At 55.6% G+C, this 23,823-nt stretch overlaps 1 protein-coding gene and 1 long non-coding RNA gene across 2 annotated transcripts in view; one reads left to right on the top strand and one right to left on the bottom strand.

The window, feature by feature from the left end:
• Positions 1-4,661, bottom strand: part of LOC119526556 — a 19,033-nt gene extending 14,372 nt beyond the window's left edge. Inside the window, exon 1 of the long non-coding RNA XR_005215204.1 lies at positions 4,506-4,661. This is a non-coding gene — a long non-coding RNA (uncharacterized LOC119526556). The remainder of the gene's footprint in view (positions 1-4,505) is intronic.
• On the top strand, positions 2,001-23,823 carry LMNA (lamin A/C). The gene is made up of 13 exons (XM_037825753.1): positions 2,001-2,151; positions 4,757-5,357; positions 16,134-16,290; positions 18,151-18,276; positions 18,556-18,726; positions 18,929-19,054; positions 19,647-19,867; positions 19,967-20,189; positions 20,651-20,758; positions 20,870-20,989; positions 21,400-21,489; positions 22,274-22,543; positions 22,864-23,823. The coding sequence occupies exons 2-13, from the start codon at positions 5,002-5,004 to the stop codon at positions 22,888-22,890; spliced, it is 1,995 nt and encodes a 664-aa protein (XP_037681681.1). The 5' UTR covers positions 2,001-2,151; positions 4,757-5,001; the 3' UTR covers positions 22,891-23,823.

Raw genomic sequence — 23,823 nt, 5'->3', positions numbered from 1 at the left:
GGTAAGATTTCCTTTGAATGAGGGGTTCTCTAGTTTTAAAAATAGCTGTGCACATCCCGCACTCCTTCTAAGGGCTCTTCCTCTGCTAATCAGCTATGATCCTCTGTCATTTCTCCTTGCTGAGTCCCTGCGAGAAGAAAGAATTTTACTTAGCTGTGCTGCTATGTCAGGTCAATCACTCAACCTTTCTGAGTTTTGGGTTCTTGGCATATAAAATGCAGGCAATACCTACCTCATAAGGTTGACGTGGAGATTAAATAGGATCACCCCACCCCCACCCCCAGCCCTGAGTCAGGTGCCTGGCACATGGCAACAGCTTAAAGAATGGGTAAGTCCTCCCACTCTCGAGGTTATAACTATCACCTGTGCGTGAAGGCCCCAGCAGTTCGGGAACTGTTTAGTGCCAGATCCTGTACTCAAAGGACAAGTAAGACAAGGGCCCTCCCTCCAGAAACTCACTCTAAAGGGATTCCCAAATCGTGGCCTTGGATCTCTAAATCACTCCCACACCCCAGACCTTCCTTCAAAGAGCCACCCCTTCCTACCTAGGATCTCATCTGAATCCTCCTCTCTCCCACTCCCACCTGTCCAGTATCACCGTGTGATTTGAAGAGCTTGGGCTTCAGAGTCAGGCCAACCTGTGTTAAAATTCCAGTTCTGCCGCTAACCATATGACTCAATTTTACCCCACAGAGAACATTTGGCAATGTCTGAAGACATTTTTGATTGCTGTAATTGGAGATGAGGGGGCTGCCGGCATTTAGTGGGCAGAGGCCAGGGATGCTGCTAAACATCCTAAGGGTGCAGGACAGCCCGTGACAACAGAGAATTATCTGACCCCAAATGTCCGTAGTGCCAAGGTTGAGAAACCCTGCCTTAAATGAATGACTTAACCACTCTGAGCTTGTTTTCTCACCCATAAAATAGGGCTAATAATAGTATCTACCTTGTAGAGTTACTGTGTAGATTCAACAAAATAATGCAAATTACTGAGTGCAAACAATAGTAGGTACTCCATACACTTTCCCTAGAGTAATTGTTACCAGTGCTCCTCTGGAATCTCTCTGGGTTTCATCTCCCCGCTGACTCCTGCCCCAAGGCCAATGCCTCTGACACTTTCCTTGCTGGTCTTGGTGCCTCTCTTCTCCCCTTCTTTACTTGAGTCCCTGCCAGGGAGTTACCTCTCCCTCAAACACCACCCAGCACCAGAGCCCCTCGCCCCTCATAGGTCCCTGCCTCTACCTCCCACCTCTCCCTTCCTACCTCTTCTCTCATGCTTTCTGCTCTTACCTCTCATGGCTCCCTACTCCCCTCGGCGGGCCAAGCTGCACACCTTCCCCAGCTCTTCCCCACTCTGCACCCCTGTACAGATTTCCTCCCTGGCACCCATCCACCCCACGCACGTCCCAGTCCCATGCATCCAGCCAAAGAGGCATAAGAGAGTGAAGCATGTCCTGGATTTGGACCAGGCTGCCTGGTTTCTAGTCCAGACTCTGAGCTCAGCCTGTTAACTTACCATCTGGTCTTGGGAAAGTGAGCCTCACCTATAAAACAGGAACATAATCTCCAACCCATTCTCCACGTTAGAGAATGTATGTTAAAACATGTAGTCAACTCTAAAGAGCTTAAATTAATTGCCTTGCTTTATATTTTTATTTCCACAGCACTTAACATCGTTTAACCAACTATAATTTTGTCTTGTTGATTGACCACCTCCCTCTGCTAGACAGCTTCATGAGGGGAAGGATTTTTGTCTGTTTTATTCACTGCCACAGCCTCAGTTTCTAGAACAGTGTCTGGCACATAGAAAGTGCCCAATAAATATTTGTTGAAGGACTGAAAGCACTGTCTATGTTGTAAGGCATCCCTGTGTAAACCCTCTAAATTTACCTACTCCAAGAAGCCTCCCTTCAAATGCTTGTTACCTTACCTAATCACCACAGCATCCTCCTTTTTACAGACAAGGAAACTGAGGCTGAAAGAAGTGAAATCACTTGCCCAGAGTCACTCATCTGAAAAGTGGCAGAGCCAGGTGCATTTATTCTTTCAAGAAACACTGAGCACCTACTCTGTCAGGTGCTGGACCAGGTATTGGAGTCACAGATGATCAAGACTTGCTCCTTCCTATCCCTCACGGAGCTCACCTTTGGGGTATGTGTTCAGAGGGAAGCCTAGAATGCTACAGTAGCACAGAGGAGGGGCCCCTACCAAGGTTATTGGTCTCCAAGACACTGCCCAAACCACTCCCCAGACTTACCCCACCATCTCCTGAGATCACTCATTAACTTTCCAGCCTGCTAGGATCCATTTATAATTCATTATCCAGTACAGAGTCCTGGCTATTCCTTAACCATTCTTGCTTATTGGTTTTGCCTCTCTTTCTGTCTTCCCTACCACTGGGCAGCTCCTACAAGGGCAAGCTTGTAGTATCATTATCACCCCCTGACATGCTGTGCAGGGCTCTGCACCCCTAGGAGCTCGATCCTCCTGTGTGGTAGCAGAGAATTGAGTAGCAGATCTAGCATCACCAGCAAGTGAGAGGCAGGATCAGAACCCAGTCTCCACCCAGGCACAATTCCCCTTCCACCCCAATGTCTAGCAGGCCCAGCTCCATTGGACCTGGCCTCCCCCTCTCTCATGGGACAGGTGTTTCTCCTAGGAGAGGTGATCCATTCCTAGGATTTGGGGTCCACACTTAGGATTGAGTATTTAAGATAAAGTCCCAGTTTGAAATTCACATTTAGGATGGAGGCCATTTTTGCAGTAGTAGTAGTAATGGGGAGCTATTTGGGAAGAACCCAGAGTGAAATTTGGAGTGAAAGCCCTCTCTTTTCTCCTTTCCCTTAACCCAAAGAGGGGGAGGTCCAGGATAGGAAGGGTTAAGTATAGTTTTGCTTCCCCAGCCAGGAGGGGAAGCCAGGCTGCTGGGTGGGGCAGAGGGGGGGCTCGGTGCCAGGGAGGGGGCTGAGGCAGCAGGAACAGCAGGAGCCAAGTCCCTCACGTTTCACTGGCTCACCACCCTGCCTCTGCTCCCAGTTTGGGGAACAGAAGAGGAAGCAGCAGAACAAGGCTTTTTGTTTTGTCTGGAAAGTTAAGAGTGGGGCGCCACACCCTGGGGGAGAGGGCTGCTGGCAGAGGAAGCCATATCCCAGGTTCCCTCGGGCAGACCCCAGAGGTGGGTGCTCACTACATGGCCTGGTCACCCTCATAGACGTGGGAAACCTAGGTGCCCCTCCCCAGTCCCCCTCTCTGAACACTCAGAGTTCCTGCCTCTGTCCCATTGCAGTCCCTTGTCTAATCTGAGGCCAGCTCCAGAACCCAGAGCCGAGGACCCAGCCGGCCCTGCTTGCCTTGTGTATTGCAAAAACCCTAATATCCTGGAGCTGTAGGAGTTAGCAACATAATCTAATGTCCCAGGTTCCTCATCTGGGAATAAGCTGTGGGAGGCATCGGGGCAGAGCAGCCAGGCAAACGGGGTCAGAGAGGATGAAGCAGCTTGTAGAGCTGGGCCAGGAATAGGGGAGAGGAGTGGGAGACTGATCAAAGGGGTCCTGAGTGAGGCCCCCCAAGGTTCCAGGGGTGGGAAGCCTCCTGTCCTGTGAGAGGACCTGGTCCCCTCCCCAGAGGCAGCTGCAGTTAGACCTGGGCAAAGAGGAATGAAGGTGTTCTGCTGGCCTGTGCAGCCAGCAAGGCTGTAGGGTCTTTACCATCCCTATCCCTACCGACCCCTTTCTGACTAAAATTGGGCCCAAGACCCAACTTTGGCTGTCCAGCCCCTGGCCCTGTTCCCCCTTTCAGGCCCCTCTGGGAACCACAAAAATCTGGGACCTGGTGTCCTGGCAACGTGATGAATGCATGCACAGCTCCGGTATCTGTTTTAAATTATCCAATAAAATGAGTACAGTCTTGGAAAAAAAAAATAAGTACAGTCCTAGAGTTGGCTGGGTGGGGCAAGGAGAAGAAAGGAACTGAAGGGGGCAGGAAACTAGGCAGCCTCTTCTGCCAACTGCTTGGGTCCAAAGGAGGGGGACAGGGGATGGGCAATGCAGATGCTTTCTCTGGGGGACTGGGGGTTGCTACTTGGATCTAAGACCCAAGGCTTGGTTTGGAAGGGAAATAAATTGGGGCAGAAGACAGGGGAAAGGGGACCCTAAACTTGTGGACCCTGCCCCAAGTTTGAGGGAGTAGGGGAACTCAAGACCCAGGACTTCGCTGTCCCCCAGGGAAACCCAGGCATTCCTTCCCTGCTCCACCCCTGGTTTACTGAGCTGCAGCTTTGAATGGGCTGCCCACTTGTGAGGGGGGGTAGTGGTAAGGGGTGACTCACCCTTACTATAGGGAGGAAAGGGGGAGCCAGTGGTGGAAGGAGGGTGAGTCACCCTGCTGGGCACCAGCCTCAGCCCTTTCCCCCATTTTCCTGGATTCCCAGCGCTGTCTGTTTGCCCCCCCCTTTCATTTTGCACCCGGTGCCCCCTTCCCCCTGCCCTTTGCCCACCCACTCTTACCCTTTGGCTCTGCCCTCTATGCCAGAAGGCAAGAGCGAGAATGGGGGGAAGCTTGGAGCTGGCAGCACTGAGCAGGCAGAAACCAAGAGGGGAAGCTTCAGGGAAGCCCCAAGCAGACGGGTGCGCGGGAGATGGGGGCACCACTTTACCACTGCTCCACTGTCCTCTCCCCTCCTCACCACTCCCTCCCCGCCCCCCGCGGGGATGTGATGGCCCCTTTAAGAGCACTGGCCCCTCCTCCCTTTCCCCAGACCTATTAGAGCCTTTGCCCAGGCACCGGTGACTCAGAGTGTTCGCGGGAGCGACGCATCTACAGCAGCCAACCCGGATCCCGAGGTCCGACAGCGCCCGGCCCAGTTCCCCACGCCTGCCAGGAGCAAGCCGAGAGCCCAGCCAGCCGGCGTGCTCTGACCCCGCGCAGTCTCTGTCCTTCGGCCCTAGCTCCGCGCCCTTCCCGGGTCCCCTGCCCTCGGGCAGCACTGCCACCCTGCCGGCCATGGAGACCCCGTCCCAGCGGCGCGCCACCCGCAGCGGGGCGCAGGCCAGCTCCACCCCACTGTCGCCCACCCGCATCACCCGGCTGCAGGAGAAGGAGGACCTGCAGGAGCTCAATGACCGCCTGGCGGTCTACATCGACCGTGTGCGCTCGCTGGAGACGGAGAACGCAGGACTGCGCCTTCGTATCACTGAGTCCGAGGAGGTGGTCAGCCGCGAGGTGTCCGGCATTAAGGCCGCCTATGAGGCCGAGCTCGGAGATGCCCGCAAGACTCTCGACTCGGTGGCCAAGGAGCGCGCCCGTCTGCAGCTGGAGCTGAGCAAAGTACGCGAGGAGTTTAAGGAGCTGAAAGCGCGGTGAGTGCGCCCAGGTGGCGGGGAGCGGAGAGGGCGGGCGGACCGGTGTCCCTGCTTGGCTCCAGGAAGAGAGCGGGAGGGCTCCGGGCGGTTGATAACTTTGCCGTGGAGTCTCCTCCCTCCCCGGAACTGTCCCTAGGAGGTGCCTGGCGGTGCCTAGGGGAATTGTCTTGACAGGACGGAGAGGGAAGGGTTTCTGGGAGAGGATAGGGGCTATAAGGGGTGGTGGGGTCATCCGGGCGGGCCGGTAGGGGTTGGCCCCAGACTGCGCATTCGGTCAGGGTGGGGTCTGCCGGCCATTCGGAGCCTGGGGGAGGAGCTTGAGCAAAACAGATAGGGCCCTGGCAGGTCTGAGAAATCCGGACACCCAGGACACATTGGAGTGGGGGAAGAGTCCTATTAGAACTTTCTTGGCAAACTTGGCACTATGCCAACTTTGCCCAGCCAGGCTCTGAGCACACGATGCCCATTAAAACAGAGTTTCCAAGCTGGCAGATGTCCAGTGGTGTTGGAGAGAGGTCACCAAGGCAGGGTGACTGCCATCTTCTCCTCCAGGAGCATGGTGGTGGTCTCCTTGGCATGACACTTTCCTGGGTTCCTTCTAAGAGTCAAGAAGTTCCTCCTCATTCCCTGCATGTCTGGGATCTTTCCTGGCTCTGCCCACCAAAACAAGAGCTGCTCACCCCAACACCCACAGCCCTTGGCCTGCTTGGCTCAGGAGTGCAAGGGAGGGAGGGAGACAGAGGGCAGAGGCTCCTGTCTCTGGAAGCTGTGTTATGCTTAGGTCTAGTCCTCTGCCCAATGTCTGGGAGGGTGGGGAGCTCTGTCCCTCCCTCCCTCGGGGTGAGCCGCTTCAGTAGCCCAGCCCAGCCAGTGTGGTGGCCCATCCTCTCAGTCTCTGACGTTTTGATCTTTGCCTTATTAGACTGCTGGAATACAGTGACAATTTTGAAATCCAGCCGTTGGGAGCTTTAGGCCACTCCCACCCCAACCATCCCTGCCCTTCTCTACTCCACCCTCTTTTATAAAAAGGCTCCTGGGAGCCTGGAAGTTTGGTCCCTCTTCTTCCAGTCCTTCAAGAATTGGTTTCCTTATCCCCACTCCCCTTACCTCTATGAAGACCCAGGCCAAAGAGCACTACAAAGAGATCTACAAAGTGCTTGTAGATCTGGTGGGGGGGGGGGATGGGGGGCCCTGTGGTTTTGACTTTACCCCTCACTGTGTATCATCTTTTCCAAACTCACGGTCTTCCCAGATCCCTTTCATGGCTGTTCTAATCCTTGCCTCACTACCACCACCACCACCCCGCAGCCATGGTGAGCATGGCCAGATCTCATCTCCCTTCTAAGTGGAAGGAAGTTCTGTGGGAAGACTAGTTGAATGTTTATTTCTGTTAAAGGGATCAGTCTGTCTTTTCTCCTTGTGATATGAAAAATTTAATTAGCAGAACAAATATGAGACAAGCCGTTGGATTTAAACCGTCCCCCCACTCCCCAGACACTTGTTGAAGAACGGAGAGAATTAGTGTTCTCAACTAGTCCACTCAACTACCAAAGCTCTTTGTCTGGAGAAGACGTTGTTTGGGGGACAGGATGAGTGGAGTCTGTAGTCTCTTGTTAACCCGGCCACGCCAGTCTGTCTCCTCCGCCTCCCAACGCAGCTGTCCAGGCCTGGGATACCAGGCGGGTGTGTGTGCACGTGGGGGTGGTGTGTGTCCTTGTTATATTTAGCCACCTGCCTCTCTTCTCCCCCACTGATCCTGGCCGGGAAGGCTGGGCTTCCGGAAAAAGGGAGTGGGTGTTGCACACCTGGATCCCGGGCAGATGGGAGGTAGGGGTGGAGACAAAAGGGTATCAGACTAGGGTGTCTGTCCTTTTCTATGTCCCCACTAGGAGAAGCCAGGGTCTGTTGCTCCCTTTTGTGCTTGCTGTGCTCAGGATGGGGTGGAGAAGTGGACAGTATGGAGAGCTTGGAAGAGGAAGAAAGGCATTGTCCCAACCCTTCCCATAAAGCCTGGGGAGAAGGTGTTGTCCCGGCTGAATGTTTAATTAGAGCACAGAGTTCAGGGCCAGGCTTGGGATTGGGATCTAGAGCTGCTTGTAAGACCCTGTGACAATCACTGGCCCTGCCTGGATACCTGGACCACACCCTAGGGTTTGGGACTCCCTCTCGCTGGGCTGGGCTTCCAGCAGAAACACCCTCTAGCCGCCTAGCACACACTTTCTCCACACACACTGGAGCCTGAGGGATTTGGATATCTAAGTGTGGGGAGGATGGGGAAGTTGAGAACCAACGGGAGGCTTGGAACCGGGCCCCACCCCAGGCAGGACAGCTGGGTGGATGACTCAGATGCTGCCCCCCTCTTCCACCCTGGCTTTATAAGAGACAGCAGGAGACAGGGTGGAGACAGCAGGTGTCTTAAAAGGGGGCCCTGAGTGGCTATGTCTTTTACCCCCCTCCCCATTATGTTTCTGTAGTCCCTTTCCATCCTCCTTCCTTAGGACCTCTGGTGGTATTCTGGAGCCAGGGTCCTGGAAGGGCAATGTGTAGAAGTGGCTCTAGAGTTGAGTCCAGAGCTTGGGCTGCAGGATGGTGCCAGGGTCTGTACCTTCCTGTGCAGGGCTGACAGAAGAAAGCTGAGTCAGAAGCGGGAAGATCCCAGACCCACAAAGCAGAAGCACCTCTTCCCCCCGGACAAGGCCTTGGTGCTTGATGACTTCCTGCATTGCCTGCCACAGGCAGCCCTGGTGGGGCTGGGCAGGGAGGCGCAGGCTCAGGCTCATTCATCTCTAGGTAGGACAAGAGGAGCAAAGGCCACAGAGATGCAGAGGCTTGTCCCGTGTCACACACAGCAAGAGGGGGACAGGCCAGGATTTGAGCACGGGCTTTCTGATTCCGCTAAACCTCACTTCCCCAGCTTGGGGCACAGGTTGGAGGGTTCTGAGGGTGGAGGCTAGAGGTTTAGTGCCTGGAGCCTGAGCCCCACTCCTGCAGCCTGAGCCAGTGACACCTTTATGCTCTGCTTTAGGCCTCCTGCCAGGGCCTGTTAACACTTGATCAACAGCCCTTGTCCCAGCCTGTACCTGGAAGGACCCAGGACCCTGCCAGGTCATGCGAAGTGAGACAGTCAGAGCTCAGAAACTACGGGAGGCTGGTGATTCTGTCTTGAGACTGTCTTGGGACTTGTCATGGGAATTATCTACCCAGACCCAAAGGAGGCTGTGTCCTTTGTCAGAGATGTTAGGATAATGGGGGTGAGGGCCTTTGAGGATGCTGGGCCCCAGCCCTCACCTGAGTGTGCGCCTGGTGTCATCTCTCCCAACTCCCTGCCCTGAAGTCCGTGTTCTGATCCCAATGGGAAGAAGAAGGTGCTGCTAAATCTGGGGCCTGAGAAATACTTAAGGAGCATGAGAGAATTCCTCACTGGGGCCCCAAATGCCTTCCCATGGTTTGTGCCCTTGGTTGGCACATCCCTTGGCCACCAGGAGTCTGAGACCCTGGCTCTTGAGTGGGATGAGCCCATTGCCCCCACCCCTAGCCCCATTTCCACCGACTTAGAAGCTCAGGATCAAGCTGAAGCTGGGACAGCTGGAGGAACAACTGGTAGGCGATGCCTTCACATACCAACTGTGTCCTCTGCTCTCTTCTCCCTCACCCCTCTCTCAGCCTCTCATCATGTCCAGCAGCTGCAGCAGCCAAGACCAGAAACTAGTACTCCTAGGTCCTACCCCCTTGGGCCACCTGTACTGAAGGTGACACAGGCTGAGGTCTAATATGCTTGGAGGTGTCTGGAGAGAGGGTCTTTGGGAAGGTTGTAAGGTCTCCTATCCTTAATAAGAGTCAGGGTAGTTGACCAACAAATTGCCAGGCAGTGTGGGGTGGTGGAAACAGCCCTGGCTCTCAGTTTCCTCAGTTCTAGACTTGGCTCTACCACTCAATTGCTGTGTGATGTTGAGCAAATCACCTCCCCTTTCTGGATTTCCTTTGCTATAAAAGAAAGGGGTTGGAGCAGCAGGTCTTCAGAGATCCCTAAGGTTCCAAAGTAGTACACTGACCCACAAAATGAGAAAACAGTCCTCTAAAATACCAAGCTATTAATATTAAAATCAATTACAGTTAAAGTGAAATAATTAAGAGCCAATGCTCTTCTCGATAGAAATATTTCCCATGAGCTGCAGGATTACAAGTACCAACACTCTTCTTTATTTCCCAAAGAAAGTTTATTAGAAATGGTTAATAATTTTGGCATTTACTCTTGGCTTATGTGTTGTTTTTATTGCTAGTAGGAACGGCCAAGTGGAAAGGACTGTATCATGAAATAGGAGAGAGGGAGGGTGGACCCAGAAATGCCTCCCATTGACCCGTGCTGGGGGCTGGCAGGCAGGGCCTAGGGAAGGTTGGGACTGTTCCCGTGGAGCAGGAGTAGACAGCACATGCCTGGAGCCACAGGGAGGCACAGAGTGACTTTGATCTGCCTACCGGCCACCCTTCCTGCTCCCGCCCTGGCTTCCCCAATCTGAGGCTAGGCCATGATGAGGTCTGGGCCCTTCTTAGTTCCTTAAAGAAAGGGACAGGCTTTGGAAAGGAGGCAGGGGGCTCCCCCTGACCCTCTGTGGGAGAGGAAGCAGAATCCTGCCTGCTGAAGCCAGGAATAATTCTGGCTGGGATCCCAGGCCCGGCAGGGGAGCTGAGTCACTGTAGAGGGCTGACCTGGTGGGAGACCCTGAGCTTGTCCAGTCGGGAAATCCGAGGCTGAGGGGTGGCCTTTTCTTGAGAATTATGCTTGGGTTGCAGCAAGCGCTGGTGGGGGGACAAATGGAAGGGGAACAGGACATATAGGTCCCTTTAGGGCTGGCCCAGGAGAACCAGATCCGTCATTTCAGAGAGTCCAGTTTCTAGGCCTTTGAGAGGTTGTTTGGGACTCCCCTTCCTCCCAAAGTTCTAACGCAGTCACCTCTGCCTGCTGGGATAGACAGCTGCCTCTTCCTAGCCTAGAGCTGGAATGCAGTGGGACCAGAACTCCTAAGTCCTCTCCCACTTCTGCTCCTGACCCTGGGGCGTGGCTCCCACCCCCTCCCCGTGTTGTCAGGGTTAATAACCCTGAGCCACCAGATGGAAGATTAATAAGGGACTGCTGAGTTAGCTTCCTGTGGGGATCCCCCCCAAATGCCCTTCCCTTTGGCCAGTGGCCGTCTTCCCTCCCCTCAGGACCTAGGACCTTCTTCCTAGGCCCTCCCTCCTCCTTCCCCCCTCCCCCACAGCCCTACCTCTTTTGGTCTTTCTCCAGGTCCCACCCCTGCATTTTTGTGACAACTTAAGAATGACTTCTGGAGACAGATAGGCCAGGAAGAATGAACGTGAGGCTTGGCCGGGGACCTTGCAGGGGACGGTTGATCAGGAAGCCAGCCGCCTGTTGTCCAGGACCCCAGCGTCCTGGCCCCAGGCCCCAGGCTCCTCCTGCTCCCGTACAATGCCACGTTGATACACCCAGCAGCTGTGACTCAGGCCTGGCCCCCCGCCAAGCTCAGCGCCTCTGCTCCTGTCTGAACATGTAAACAGGCCGCCTATCCCCCATTTCAGCACCAGCCCCCCCTGCCTCGACCCCCCAGGCTGCTCCCTCTGACTGCAATCAAGACCTGGCTTTACTTGGGGGGCGGGCGGGGGCAGCTGGGAGCCTGGCAGCCCTGGGAGGGGATCTGAGAGGCCTCAGACCCTGGGCATGTTTGGTGGGTGTCACACCCAAAAGAGGCATGCAGAAGCAGAGCCTGCCTGCTGTGGGCACACATGCCCCGGTGGGGAGGTCGTAAAGTGTGGTCCACATTGGAGGAACCACCATGTGCTTTCCAGGCATAAGGGACATTCAGAACACCACGGGATGGAGTTTGGGGAAGTCTCAAGGGACTGTGGGACCCTGGAACACGTGCCCCTTCCAGTCCTCTCTCTTCAAGGGCCTTGAAGGGATGATGCCTTGATGTCAGAGCGGGGAAGTCTGGGGATAAAAGGTGATCGTGGTAAGGGCCAGCTTTCCCACATCCTGCCCTTAGCTGAAAGTGATCACAGACCCACAGACCAGCCAAGAAAACCAAGCAGTGGTTAATATGGGGGGTAGGGACAATGTTAAATCTCATGGCTGTGCACCCACCTGTGGGTGTGTGTGATGTTTGGGGGTGGGTGGGAGTGGCGGTTTCACCAGACCTCTGTATCACTCTCTGGCTAGGGTGTCTCCTGGCAGGCAAGGCAGATCGTCGGCACGTCTCCCAGGCTCTCTGTTCCTGGGTCTCTCTGTGCTGTTCTCTGTGGCCCTTGCGTGCTTCGTGCCATTTTCTGTTCCGTCCCTGTCTGCTTCACGTGTCCTCAGGTTACCCTTTGGGCAGGTATTTAGTAAGTGAGCCCGCCCCTCTCCAGACCTTGGTTTCCCCATCTAGAAAAGTGCAGGAGTTGGTCCAGGAGGAGGTCTCTCTAGAAGCCTTGACCATATGAACCTACCTCCTAGACTCAGGGCATTTGGGGGGCAAACAGAAAATCCCTGAGACACTTACAACATGAGTAGAGAGAGAATAAAACCAATAGGTAAAACAAATGGCACCCTTGGCACCAGCTAGAGGTCACTGGGAGAGAGAGGAGAGAGGAGAGAGAGTGGGGCTGTAGCAGCTGGGCAGGGCTGGGTGGGGATGGGGGTAGTTTAGCTAGGGGAGGGCGGTGGACTTGGATAGATGGACAGAACTAGGGAAAGCAGGATGTGTTGCAGAGGGAGGAGTTGCTGGAGTAAAAGGAGTGGTGGTACGAACATGCAGGCAGGCTTGGGGTGCAGCAGGAGACGCCCCACCACGCAGCAGGAAGTCAGCCTGGGCAGCGGTCTAGACCACCCGGAGGACAGGGGAGAGCAGTCACATGAGGGCAGGGCCCCCCCACCCCGCCACCCACCCAGCCCTGCACAGCCCGGCCACAGGGGGCGCCCTTTCTTATGAGGCAGGAAATGCCCAGGGGCTCAGAGCCCTTTGCCTTCCTGCCCCAATCCTCTCTCCCACTTCCAGCAATGGGGAACTTGGAGGGCCGGTGAGGAGGGGCAGCCGGGGGTGGGGGAGCCCGGGGGGGGCCCTGGGGACCCCTGCAGGGCTGGACCAGCTCCTCCACCGCCACCTCACCTATCTGCTCCTCCCACTCCTTGTTTTTAATGCCTCTGCCCCCTGGTCTCTCCCCCAGCCCAGGGGAGGAAATGGGGCCTCTCTCTTGGGCCAGCACATTGCTCCCAGCAACTGGCCCAAACAGCCCTGTGGCCAGCCCTGGCTTCCATATCTGGCATCAGGGCTGGGCTGAGGAGGATGACTCAGAGGGTGGGGTGAGGGCCTGGCCCGGTGCCCACCCAACCCCTTTACTGCGCTGAGCATCTTTCTCCCCCAAAAGCAGCCCTGAAAATCCTGGCCTGTAGCTGCCCAGGAGCTGGGCTTCCCTGTGTCACCAGCCAAAGCCTGACAGACCTCCAGCCTTGGACCCCAACCTTCCAGTGTCCAGCTCTCATTTCTACCTTATTCCTTCCCTCTCTGCTATTCTCTCCCCGTCCCCCCACCCCAATCTCTTCCCTCTTTCTAAGATCAGATTTGCCAGCTGTGGGAAGAGTTAGAAACAGGATGCCCAGCCCTTCTTCCCTCACAAGGCCACAGGGATGGAGCCACTCCTGTGCTTGTAAAACCTGGCGGATGCAAGAGGGCGAGCCAGCCCCTCCCACTGGCATGGCACTGGGCCTGGGGCAGGATGCGGGCAAAGCCAGGGTCTCCCCTGTGAGCAGTAGAGGATTTCCCGATCCCTGCCCCCGGGTATTGTCTGCCTGTGAATGAGTCACCTGAGAAGCCCCTAGTTCCCACCCTTCCCAGCTCCCCTGGCTTGCCCCACCCTGTCCTCCCTGCCAACCCAGTGTGGGGACAGGGGTCTGCACGTGCCCAGTTCTCCCAACCCCATCCCAGGGGCATGGGCGGCGTCACCACCGTGGGGCCAAATGCCTGGCCAGCATCTGCTGTGGGTCCCTGCTAGGGCTGAGGGCCCCAACTAGGCAGGAAATGCCATTTGGCACTGTTGGGTAGGCAGGACTGGGGAGGAGGCAGGAGAGAGGTGCTGGGCTCTGCCACCCCCAGCTATCTCTCGGGGAGTGCGTGTGGCTCCTTGGCCACAGACTCCTGCGGTCTGAGTCATGAGCCATGGGTGATAGTGACTTCTTCCACACTAAGAAAACCGCAGAGGCCCTCGCCCCCATTTCCCTCTACTTGTGGTTCCCCTCCTCTGCAGGGTGTGTTTTAGTTCTTTCAAGTGCTAGTCAAAGCCTCCAGGCGGGATAGGAAAACTGGCCCCTGAATTTCTTAGGAGGCCATATAGCATGGCATGTGCTGGAGCAGTACTGCATTAATTTCCAACTCTGCCACATACTTGCCATGGGACCCCAGACGTAGCTCTCTGTGCCTCGGTTTCCTCAACTGCATAGTAATAGCTCCACCTCACAGAGTAGCCGTGAAGACTGAGTGAGTTTGCCTTGTAACTTTTAGAGCAGTGCCTGGCACAGAGGAAGCTCTAGGTATGTGTTTGCTGCTATCAACATCATCATCACTGTCACCACCACCACCTTTGGGAGCAGGAGGAACTGATGAGGTTAGACTGAAAGAAAAATTCCTGTACCTGTCAGACTGTAAGCTCCCAGAGGGCAGAGTCCATGCACGTGTCTGCCTGGCACTGCACAGAAAGGGTGTTCCCAAGGAGAACTGGAGTCCCTCTGGTGGGAAGAGATGCCCTTGAGACATCTTCTGAAACTGTCCTGTCACTCCTTCCTGCTTCTCCCAGCTCAGGTTGGCTGGGTCGGGGAGCTTTGTGCCAGGCTCTCCCTTCTCTCTGGGCCTTGTGGCTTAGGAAAGCAGTGAGGTGAAGGAGGAGGAGTCTTAGATCAGCAGCCAGGATCGACTGTAACCCTGCTCCTACTGCGGCCATCCACTCTCCTCCCCTGTGCCTCAGTGTCTTCATCTGTAAAAGGAGGGGTTTGAGCTGAACCGACTCTAAGCTCTCTCTAGTGGTCTATATTCTAAGAGCCAAGGGCCTTCCCCTACCTGGCAGTGCTGCCAGCTACAGCCGTTAGCCCTCAGGGCACAGAGGCCTCTTCTGGGAAGTCCCTGCCAGCCTTGGAGTCTGCCCAAGGGCCTCGGAATGTGTGTCTATCGGGTCGCTTCACTTTACCAGTGGTTTTTCTTTGTCCCCCCTCCCCGCCCCCCGCAGCTGCCTCAGCTTCGGAAAAGTTCTGAAGTCATGGAAAGTTGGGGCTGTGCTCCCAGCCAGGGGCTGGGCCGGACGGCAGCCAAAACCTGAGCCTGGTTTTAGCTTTATTTTTAGCTTTTCTGTCTGAGAAAGAGGATGGGAGATATCCTCCAGTTCTCGAAGGGCCTCTTTTTGCAGGAGACAGATACTTGGGTTAAAAATCTGAGGTGCGGCCAGAGGCCTAGACCAAGCAAGGATGCCAGTTGAGGGAGCCTCCGGGCATCGCTCTGTCCCCTCCCAGCCCAGTGGAGCTCAGCTGGATGGGGCGTACTCCCTGTTTGGGACCTCCTAAGTTGGGAGGGAGACGCCACCTCCCTCCAGAGCTTCCTTAAGTCTGGCCTTCTCTATCCCACTTCAGGGTGAATTGTTGGGCCTCTTTAGAGCTTAGGGCTTGTGTGGCAGGAGAAAAATGTTGGCAGAGCCGCTTTTCTCCTTTCCAGAATAGATTTTTTTTTCCCCTGCCCACGTTTGGTTTTCCTTCTTTCCATCTGCTGTGGTGGGCTGTGCTTAAGGACTGACGAGTTACAGATGGCAGCTGGGACCAGGCTCCCTGGATCTACTGCTTTCTCTCACCCTGTTTGTGATTTTAATGACTGGAAAGTTCCCGGGTTCCCAGGAGGTCTTCAAGAAAATACAACCCCTCCAGTTTGCTATCAGCAAAAATAATTAGGGGCCCAGAAGGGAGGGAGGTGGCAGAGGCATCCCCAGTTTGGTTGTTCTAGTGAAGCTTTGTCCAGTTTGAGGAGCAACGAGGCTCCAGGCTGGAGCCCAGATGGGCCTGGAGGCCAGAGAGCCACATCTGCAGCCAGATGCTGAGGCTTGTGGTGGACGGGTAGAGCCTGAAATTCTCTCTCTGCTCTGCCCAGACAGGAAAGCCCCGTCTGGGTCGATACTGCATCTGGTCCCCCTCATCCGCGGTCCCCCCTGAGCTCCAACCAGACTTTCCTTCCCCATGGTCCCAGGGGTGTAAAAGGGACTAGGGGGGCTCACATCAAGAAGCCTTGGGGACACAGACCCCAGGGCTGGGAGCCTGAGTGGCTCCCCAGAGGGAGGGCGGCTTAACTGAGCGGAAGGTGGGCGGAGCCCGGGGAGGAGGAGTTTAAGGCCATGCGTGGGAAGGGGCAGGAGACAAAGGTACCCCTGTCTCTTGGGAAGGGATGGGAGGAGAGGGAAAAGCATTCATATCATGGGATCGAGCTTTGCCCTTAGCCCCAGGCACGTTCCTGAGTCATGAGTCATGGGGAGGGTGGAGCAGCAGGAAGGGGGTTTTCGGGGATCTTGGGGGTGGTGGGAGCCTGCTGGAAGCTGGCAGATGCAAACAAACCTAAACCAAGGCCGCCCTCTTCTGGTAGTTGGGAGGACCACAGAGCTAGCCCTGACTCTGACCATTACTGACCTCTGGGGAGTAGCTTCTCTTTCTCCTTGGGGGAACGTTCTAGGGAGTGGATTTCTTCTCTTAAACCCACACTTCCCTCTCTTCTTCAGCAATACCAAGAAAGAGGGAGACTTGATGGCTGCCCAGGCCCGGCTCAAGGATCTGGAGGCTCTGCTCAACTCCAAGGAGGCGGCCCTGAGCACCGCCCTCAGTGAGAAGCGCACGCTGGAGGGCGAGCTGCATGACCTGCGGGGCCAGGTGGCCAAGGTGAGGCTGCCCTGCAAGGCTGGCCCATGACCCCATTTGACCTCTCCAAACACATGCACCCTCACCCTTCCATCCCATTCTACCCAGGAGGTGCCTGGTGTGACCTGTCACATGGTATCAGTCCTTCACCTGTCCTAGAAACATTTTTTTTAATTCAATCTTATTGAGATAGATTCACATACCATACAGTCATTGCCGGTGTACAATCAGCTATTCACAGCACCATTATATAGTTGTGCATTCATCACCACATTCAATTTTTGAACATTTTCATTACCATACACAGAAGATAAGAATAAAAGTTAAAGTGAAAAAGAACACCCAAAACATCCCATCCCCCCCATCCTTTCCTATTATTCATTTACTTTTTGTCCTCATTTTTCTATTCATCTGTCCATAAACTGTATAAAGGGTGTGGGAGCCACAAAGTTTTCATAATCATAAAACACACATTGTAAGCTATATAGTTATACAATCATCTTCAAGAATCAAGGCTACTGGGTTATAGTTCTACAGTTTCAGGTATTTCCTTCTAGCTATTCCAATACACTAAAAACTGAAAAGGATTATATAATGCATAAGAATAACCTCCAGAATGACCTCTCGACTCTATTTGAGTTCTCTCAGCCACTGAAACTATTTTGTATCATTTCACTTCCCCCTTTTGGTCCAAGAAGGCTTCCTTAATCCCACAATGCCATGTCCTAGCATCATTTTGCCCATCCAGACCATATCTCATTCTTCTCTGGCTGTCCAAGGCATCTAGCATAGCATAGTGAATTTAGAATAATCCACAAGCCATTTGCATTTAGCTTTGCAGTCAACTGTGCCTGGCCCTGAGTCCCTCCCGGTGTGGCTCTCCTGTAAACAGCTCGTGACCTCTCTGGATCTCATCCACAGAGGCCATAGGAGCCAATGGCTAAATACATATGGGAAGCGCATACATAATGGCTTGCATGGAGTAGCTTTTACTTTCAAAACACTTTGCTATCTCTTCTCTCCTCTAATTTCTCATGTTACAAGCTTAGGGAACAAATTTAAAGAAACCGGCTTGTTCCCAATTTCATAGCCTCATCTGCTCGGAGCAGGGCCAGGGCTAGAACCAGCTGCCCAGTTGCCTCCTGGGGCTCTCTCCCTTCCCAGGCCCAGCCAGGAGATGCCAGTGGGTTGACCACAAAACCAAGGCTGGGACATTCTTCTCCTGGGTCTCCTGCCTCCAGCTCTATTCCTCCCCTCAGAACCCCCAGCCACTTTTTTTCTAAAATGAAAATCTAAGCAAGGTGATTCCCTGCTCAAACTTCTTCAGACGAGGGTGTCTTTATGATCCAGGCCCTGCCCACCAGTCCAGCCACCTCTCCCATTACTCTCCTGCCTGTTCTTCAGGCTTTGGCAGTACTCATCTTCCTGAAGATCTCAGAACATGCATGTGCTCATACCTCCATGCCTCTGCATGTGCTCTCCCCTACCCCTGCCCCCAACCCCAGCCTACATGTCCTCATCTTTCTATTCATCTGTCCATACACTGTATAAAGGACTAACCTGTCCTGCAGGTCTCAGCCTCTTGGAGGCCTTTCCAGACCCCTCTGCCCCACTACCCCAGGCACACTGGTTCCTTTTCTTCCCTCCTGTTCCCTCCATACTGTGTACCTACCCCCTTTATAGCAGTTGTTATGTTGGGCTAGGAGAGGGGAGGTCCTATGGGGGCGGGAGGGACACAGCATCTACCCAGAGTGGTTGTAGCTAGTGGATGAATGCCATGACTTTGTCCTGACTCCCTGTGGAGCTGTATCCTCACGTATGAGAGATGGAATACCCCGTCTCTCAGCTTCCTTCCAGCTCTGACCTCTGCCCCCTTCTCAGCTGGAAGCAGCCCTGGGTGAGGCCAAGAAGCAACTTCAGGATGAGATGCTGCGGCGGGTAGATGCGGAGAACAGGCTGCAGACACTGAAGGAAGAACTGGACTTCCAGAAGAACATCTACAGTGAGGTGGGGACTGTGAGCTTTGCAGGCCAGAGGGCCGGGCTGGCAGGTGATAAACCGGGGTCTTGGGGCTGTGGGATCAGCCATGTACGGAACTCACCTATCCAAGTCCCTTGTCAGGGAATAGGGCTGGCTAGCTCCCAGCTCCCAGCTGCCAGATCCCAAAGCAGGGCTGACAGTGGCTTGCGGGGTCAGGGTTGGGCAGGGAGCTCAGCCATCTGGGTCTCAGACTCCAAGGAACCAATGCTGATTTCGGTTTCTGTGTCTTTGCTCCAACCCTTCCAGGAGCTGCGCGAGACCAAGCGCCGCCATGAGACCCGGCTGGTGGAGATTGACAATGGGAAGCAGCGTGAATTTGAGAGCCGGCTGGCGGACGCTCTGCAGGAGCTGCGGGCCCAGCATGAGGACCAGGTGGAGCAGTACAAGAAGGAGCTGGAGAAGACCTATTCTGCCAAGGTGCTTGCTCTGTCCTTTTTTCCCCACTGCCTCTGCCCCCAGTAGCCTGCCCCCTATTCACACTGGAATGTTCCAGGGGGATCGGGTGGGTGGGGTGGTCCAGGACCTGCAGCTGCAGCAGTGGTGCTGCCCTCACGCCCCTCCCTCCCTGTCTCCCTCCCTCCTGGTCCCTGTAGCCCTAACCCTGTGTCCTCTCCTCCAGCTGGATAATGCCAGGCAGTCGGCGGAGAGGAACAGCAACCTGGTGGGGGCCGCCCACGAGGAGCTGCAGCAGTCCCGCATCCGCATCGACAGCCTCTCGGCCCAGCTCAGCCAGCTCCAGAAGCAGGTGATGCCCCGCTTGTCTCCACCAGCCTACAGTCTGGGCAGGATGTAGGGCAGATACCCAGAGGGGCTTCCTGAGGAGGGCACTGTAGAGGTGAGGCTCCAAACATGCCTCCAGGACCACAGACTGAGAGAAGGGGCCCAGGATTTGGAGTCAGGTGACCTGTCTGCTGTTGCAACATCACCTCACATTTCACCTTTATGACTTTCTCCTCCTGGAGTCTCGGTTGTCCCATTTGAAAACGGAGATCGTTCTTGTCCTCCCTAACTCACGGATCTGCCATGAGACTCGAAAGTATTTAAGTGCCATGAAATGTGAGGTGTTAAAAGCATCATTATCGTTCTAGCTGGCTGTGCCATTCATAACAGGAAGAAGTAGGTTTTAGCCTCAGAATACGAGCATTTACTTAGGTATTGGGAAGGACCTCCCGGTCGCCAGCCAAGGGCCTGTTAGGACTGGCAATGGACTCTGATAAGACGCTTGAGATCCTGGGGAGAATGACTGGGTCTTCCCTACCCCTGACCCACGTCCTTTCCTCTCCAAACTTGGGGCCCTTGGGAGCTCACCAGACACCCCCCCTCCTCCCCTACCCCAGCTGGCAGCCAAGGAGGCAAAGTTGCGGGACCTGGAGGACTCCCTGGCCCGTGAGCGAGACACCAGCCGGCGGCTGCTGGCGGAGAAAGAGCGGGAGATGGCAGAAATGCGGGCAAGGATGCAGCAGCAGCTGGACGAGTACCAGGAGCTGCTGGACATCAAGCTGGCTCTCGACATGGAGATCCACGCCTACCGCAAGCTCCTGGAGGGCGAGGAGGAGAGGTGGGCTGGCCAGGAGTCGGGGAGCTGCTAGGAGGGGCCTCTGGCGGGCGACCAGCCTTAACTAACACCCTTCCCCCACTTTGTCTCCCCCTTCCCCAGGCTACGCCTGTCCCCCAGCCCCACCTCGCAGCGCAGCCGCGGCCGCGCCTCCTCTCACTCGTCCCAGACGCCGGGTGGGGGCAGCGTCACCAAAAAACGCAAGCTGGAGGCCAGCGAGAGCCGCAGCAGCTTCTCGCAGCACGCTCGCACCAGCGGGCGCGTGGCCGTGGAGGAGGTGGACGAGGAGGGCAAGTTTGTGCGGCTGCGCAACAAGTCCAACGAGGTAGGCCGCCCCTCGGGTCGCGAGCTAAGGGAGAACAGCTGGGTTAGGGAGGAAAACCTGAGACATGAAGGCGTGAAGTCTGGAGAAAGGAAGCAACCTCCCCACCTGCACCGCAGAGGGTATGTCTCCTCCGGCGCCTTAGTCCCAGCCCTGGCTCCGCCACTTTATTGGCTGTGAGTTATTTAACCCTTGGGCAAGTTATTTAATCTCTTGGGGTATCAGTTGCCTTACCTGTAAAATAGGGATGAATAATAGTCCCTACCTCTTTGAATTGTTGGGAAGATGAAAGATAAAGCATCAAACGTGCCTGACACAGGGTAAACATCCCACAGAGTGTAGTTATTATCCCTGGGGAGGCAGGGGTGGGGTGGGGGTAGGGACCTGCCCGGGCTCTTGAGCGAGATAAACCTACAAGCCTGGATGAGCCTCCCCCAGCTTCCTCTTCCCTCCGTCTCTGGCAGGACCAGTCCATGGGCAATTGGCAGATCAAGCGCCAGAATGGAGATGATCCCCTGCTGACCTACCGCTTCCCACCAAAGTTCACCCTGAAGGCTGGGCAGGTGGTGACGGTGAGTGGCAAGGCGTTGGAAGCTCTGGGGTAGCCCTGGGTGGAGGGGATGGACAGGCCTGGGGATGGGTACACTGGAGTGAGCTCCCCTGCCCTAATCCTCCCTCCCCAGATCTGGGCTGCAGGAGCTGGGGCCACCCATAGCCCCCCCACCGACTTGGTGTGGAAGGCGCAGAACACCTGGGGCTGCGGGAACAGCCTGCGCACAGCTCTCATCAACTCCAGTGGGGAGGTGAGTATGCTGCCGGCTGGCTCCCCCTGCTGGTCAAAATGGGAGGCAGCATCTCCCAACCCAAGGGAGCCAATTCCTGGCCATTTTCTCCTACTGGGTCACTTTCGCCTACCTCTCTGGTGCAGTCACAGACCTCAACCTCCCCATCCACTGGCAAACCAAAAGATGCTTCCCCTAGCAGCATGAGGGTTGGAAGTTAGACAGTGAGGGTTGTTGAAGACTGAGCGCTTGACTGTGTCCCTCTTGTAGAGGTAGAAATGAGTTCCTCAGAGGACAGAGTAAGCAGAAGGCTGTACAAAGGGTCGACCAAGAGAAAGGCTCCCAGGGGGTCGCTGTGGGTAGAAATGCTGCACAGCCCTCCTTTGACCCTGGCCCCCTAACCCTCAGCTCTGTTTCTGTGTCCCCGCCAGGAGGTGGCCATGCGCAAGTTGGTCCGCTCAGTGACTGTGGTGGATGACGATGAGGATGAGGATGGAGACGACCTGCTCCACCACCACCACGTGAGTGGTAGCCGCCGCTGAGGCCGAGCCACACGGGGGCACCCAGCCAGGCCTGGGGACAGCCTCTTCCTGGCCTCCCCATGCCCAAAATCTTTTCATTAAAGAATGTTTTGGAACTTCACTTGCTGCCCTGGCCTTTCTTCTCTCTCCTCCCTCTACCTTGAACAGGGAACCCAGGTGTCTGGGGGCCCTACTCTGGTAAGGAAGGGAGTGGGAACTTTCTGATGCCATGGAGTATTCCCATGGGAGCAGTGGACAAGAGTTTGGATTTGTGTCCTGAAGGGGACGGGAGGATAGATGTGGGGCATCCCAGCCCTGCCTCTCTCCCCCCATTTTTCTTGCATGCGTCTTCTTTCTTATCCCTTCCCCATTTCTGTTGCATGCATGTCCTCTCTTTTCTCCTGTTTTTCCTGCAAGAATGTTTCCTCACCCCCTTCCCCCAATTGATTTTGCATGCTCGCTGTCGTACAAGCATGCTCTCTTACCCTCTCTCCTTCCGTTCTAAAGCTTAAAACAGCTACAACAGAGTCAAAGCCACGACTCCCATTCCCTTCCCCCAAGTCTTCCTGAACTAAATATCTTTCTCCCCCTTCATTCATTCCCTGCCCACCTCTTCCCCTCCTCTGGCCTCCCAAGCCCCCATTCACCCCCTGGTTCCTTGGGCCCAGAGCCACCACCTTCCTGCCTAGTGGCTGGGAGCCTGCAGGAGACGGAGCCTGGGTGTTGGGCCTGAGCAGTCAGTCCCAGACTCGCTGTCCCGCCTGAGCCTTGTCTCCCTCTCCAGGGCTCCCACTGCAGCAGCTCGGGGGACCCCGCTGAGTACAACCTGCGCTCGCGCACCGTGCTGTGCGGGACGTGCGGGCAGCCGGCTGACAAGGCGTCTGCTAGTGGCTCTGGAGCCCAGGTGGGCGGATCCATCTCCTCTGGCTCTTCTGCATCCAGTGTCACAGTCACTCGCAGCTACCGCAGTGTGGGGGGCAGTGGGGGTGGCAGCTTCGGGGACAGCCTGGTCACCCGCTCCTACCTACTGGGCAACTCCAGCCACCGAACCCAGGTGAGTTGTTCTCTTTGCCTCTGCACCCTGCAGGCAGAGGACCCTGGGGTCTTTGAGGGTTAGGACGAGGCCCAATGTGGGTCTGGGGAGGCGGGACAGCCTTATCTTCCGCTGCCCCGGGGGAGTGGGCGCCTCCTCCCCTCAGCCCAAAGTCCTAGCAACCCACTCCTGCATCCTGCCCCTCCCTTCTGAGCCCCAGACTGGAGGGCAGGACAGGGCTGGAGTGTGAAGATTACAGGGGACTGCTCCCTTCTGGGGGAGGCAGGGTACGGGGCCAGGCATGGCTGCTCACGCCCCTTCCCTTCTCTCTTCTCTTTTAGGGCCCCCAAAACTGCAGCATCATGTAATCTGGGACCTGCCAGGGCAAGGGTGGAACAGAGGCTCCCGGCCTCCTCACCTCCCTGCCCGCCACCCCCCACTCTGCACCTCACGAGAGGGGGCTTTAAGCCAAAGAAAATACCCCTTTGGTTTTTTTTCTTCCGTGTTTCATTATTTTTTTTTTCTAAGAGAAGTTATTTTCTACAGTGGTTTTATACTGAAGGAAAAACACAAGCAAAAAAAAAAAAAGCATCTATCTCAATCCTAATTTCTAACCCCTTCCTTTTCCCTGTTCCCGGGAAACTCCACAACTGCCTTAAAACCAAAGAGGGCTTCCTCTAGGAGCCGAGGGAAAGGAGTGCTTTTACAGAGCGTAGTTTCTGCTTTTCTGCCCTGGCTGCTGCCCCCACCCCGGGGACCCTGTGACATGGTGCCTGAGAGGCAGGTGTGGAGTCTTGGCCGAGCCTCCCCCAGTGGCGGGCCCCTTGCCAGGCCCCCTGCCCCCAGCCTCCCGTCCACTACACCTTGCTGAGGCTCCTCTGCCTGCCCTGTCCCCTGCCCTCACCCTGCCCCGGGGTGAATTGATTCTCCCAGGTACCAGCTGCGCTTGCTTTTTTCTGTATTTTATTTGGACAAGAGATGGGAATGACTTGGGAGGTGGAGGAAGTGGGAAGAAGGGTTAGTTTTAAGTCTGTCTTCTCCCAGCTTTAGAGCCAGGGAGTGGGCTCTGTTGGGTCACTGGAGGGAGGTCGAGGTCAAGTGGGGTGCAGGGGAGGAGGGAGAGGGAGGCCCGCCAGGAAGGGTGAGAGCCTGCTGGGGCCCCACCCCAGGGGACAAAGCTGAGAAAGGGTGGAGAGAATGTGGCAGTGGGGATTTTAGCAAACACTAAGGAGCCCCTGGCCTCCCCATTTCCCATCTGCAGCCCTCCTCTCCTCCCCAAATCAATACACTAGTTGTTTCTA

This window comes from Choloepus didactylus, chromosome 2, assembly GCF_015220235.1.
Source record: "Choloepus didactylus isolate mChoDid1 chromosome 2, mChoDid1.pri, whole genome shotgun sequence".
Lineage (NCBI taxonomy): Eukaryota > Metazoa > Chordata > Mammalia > Pilosa > Megalonychidae > Choloepus > Choloepus didactylus.
Note: the sequence above shows the minus strand (reverse complement) of the source record. Positions and strands in the feature narration are given on the sequence as shown.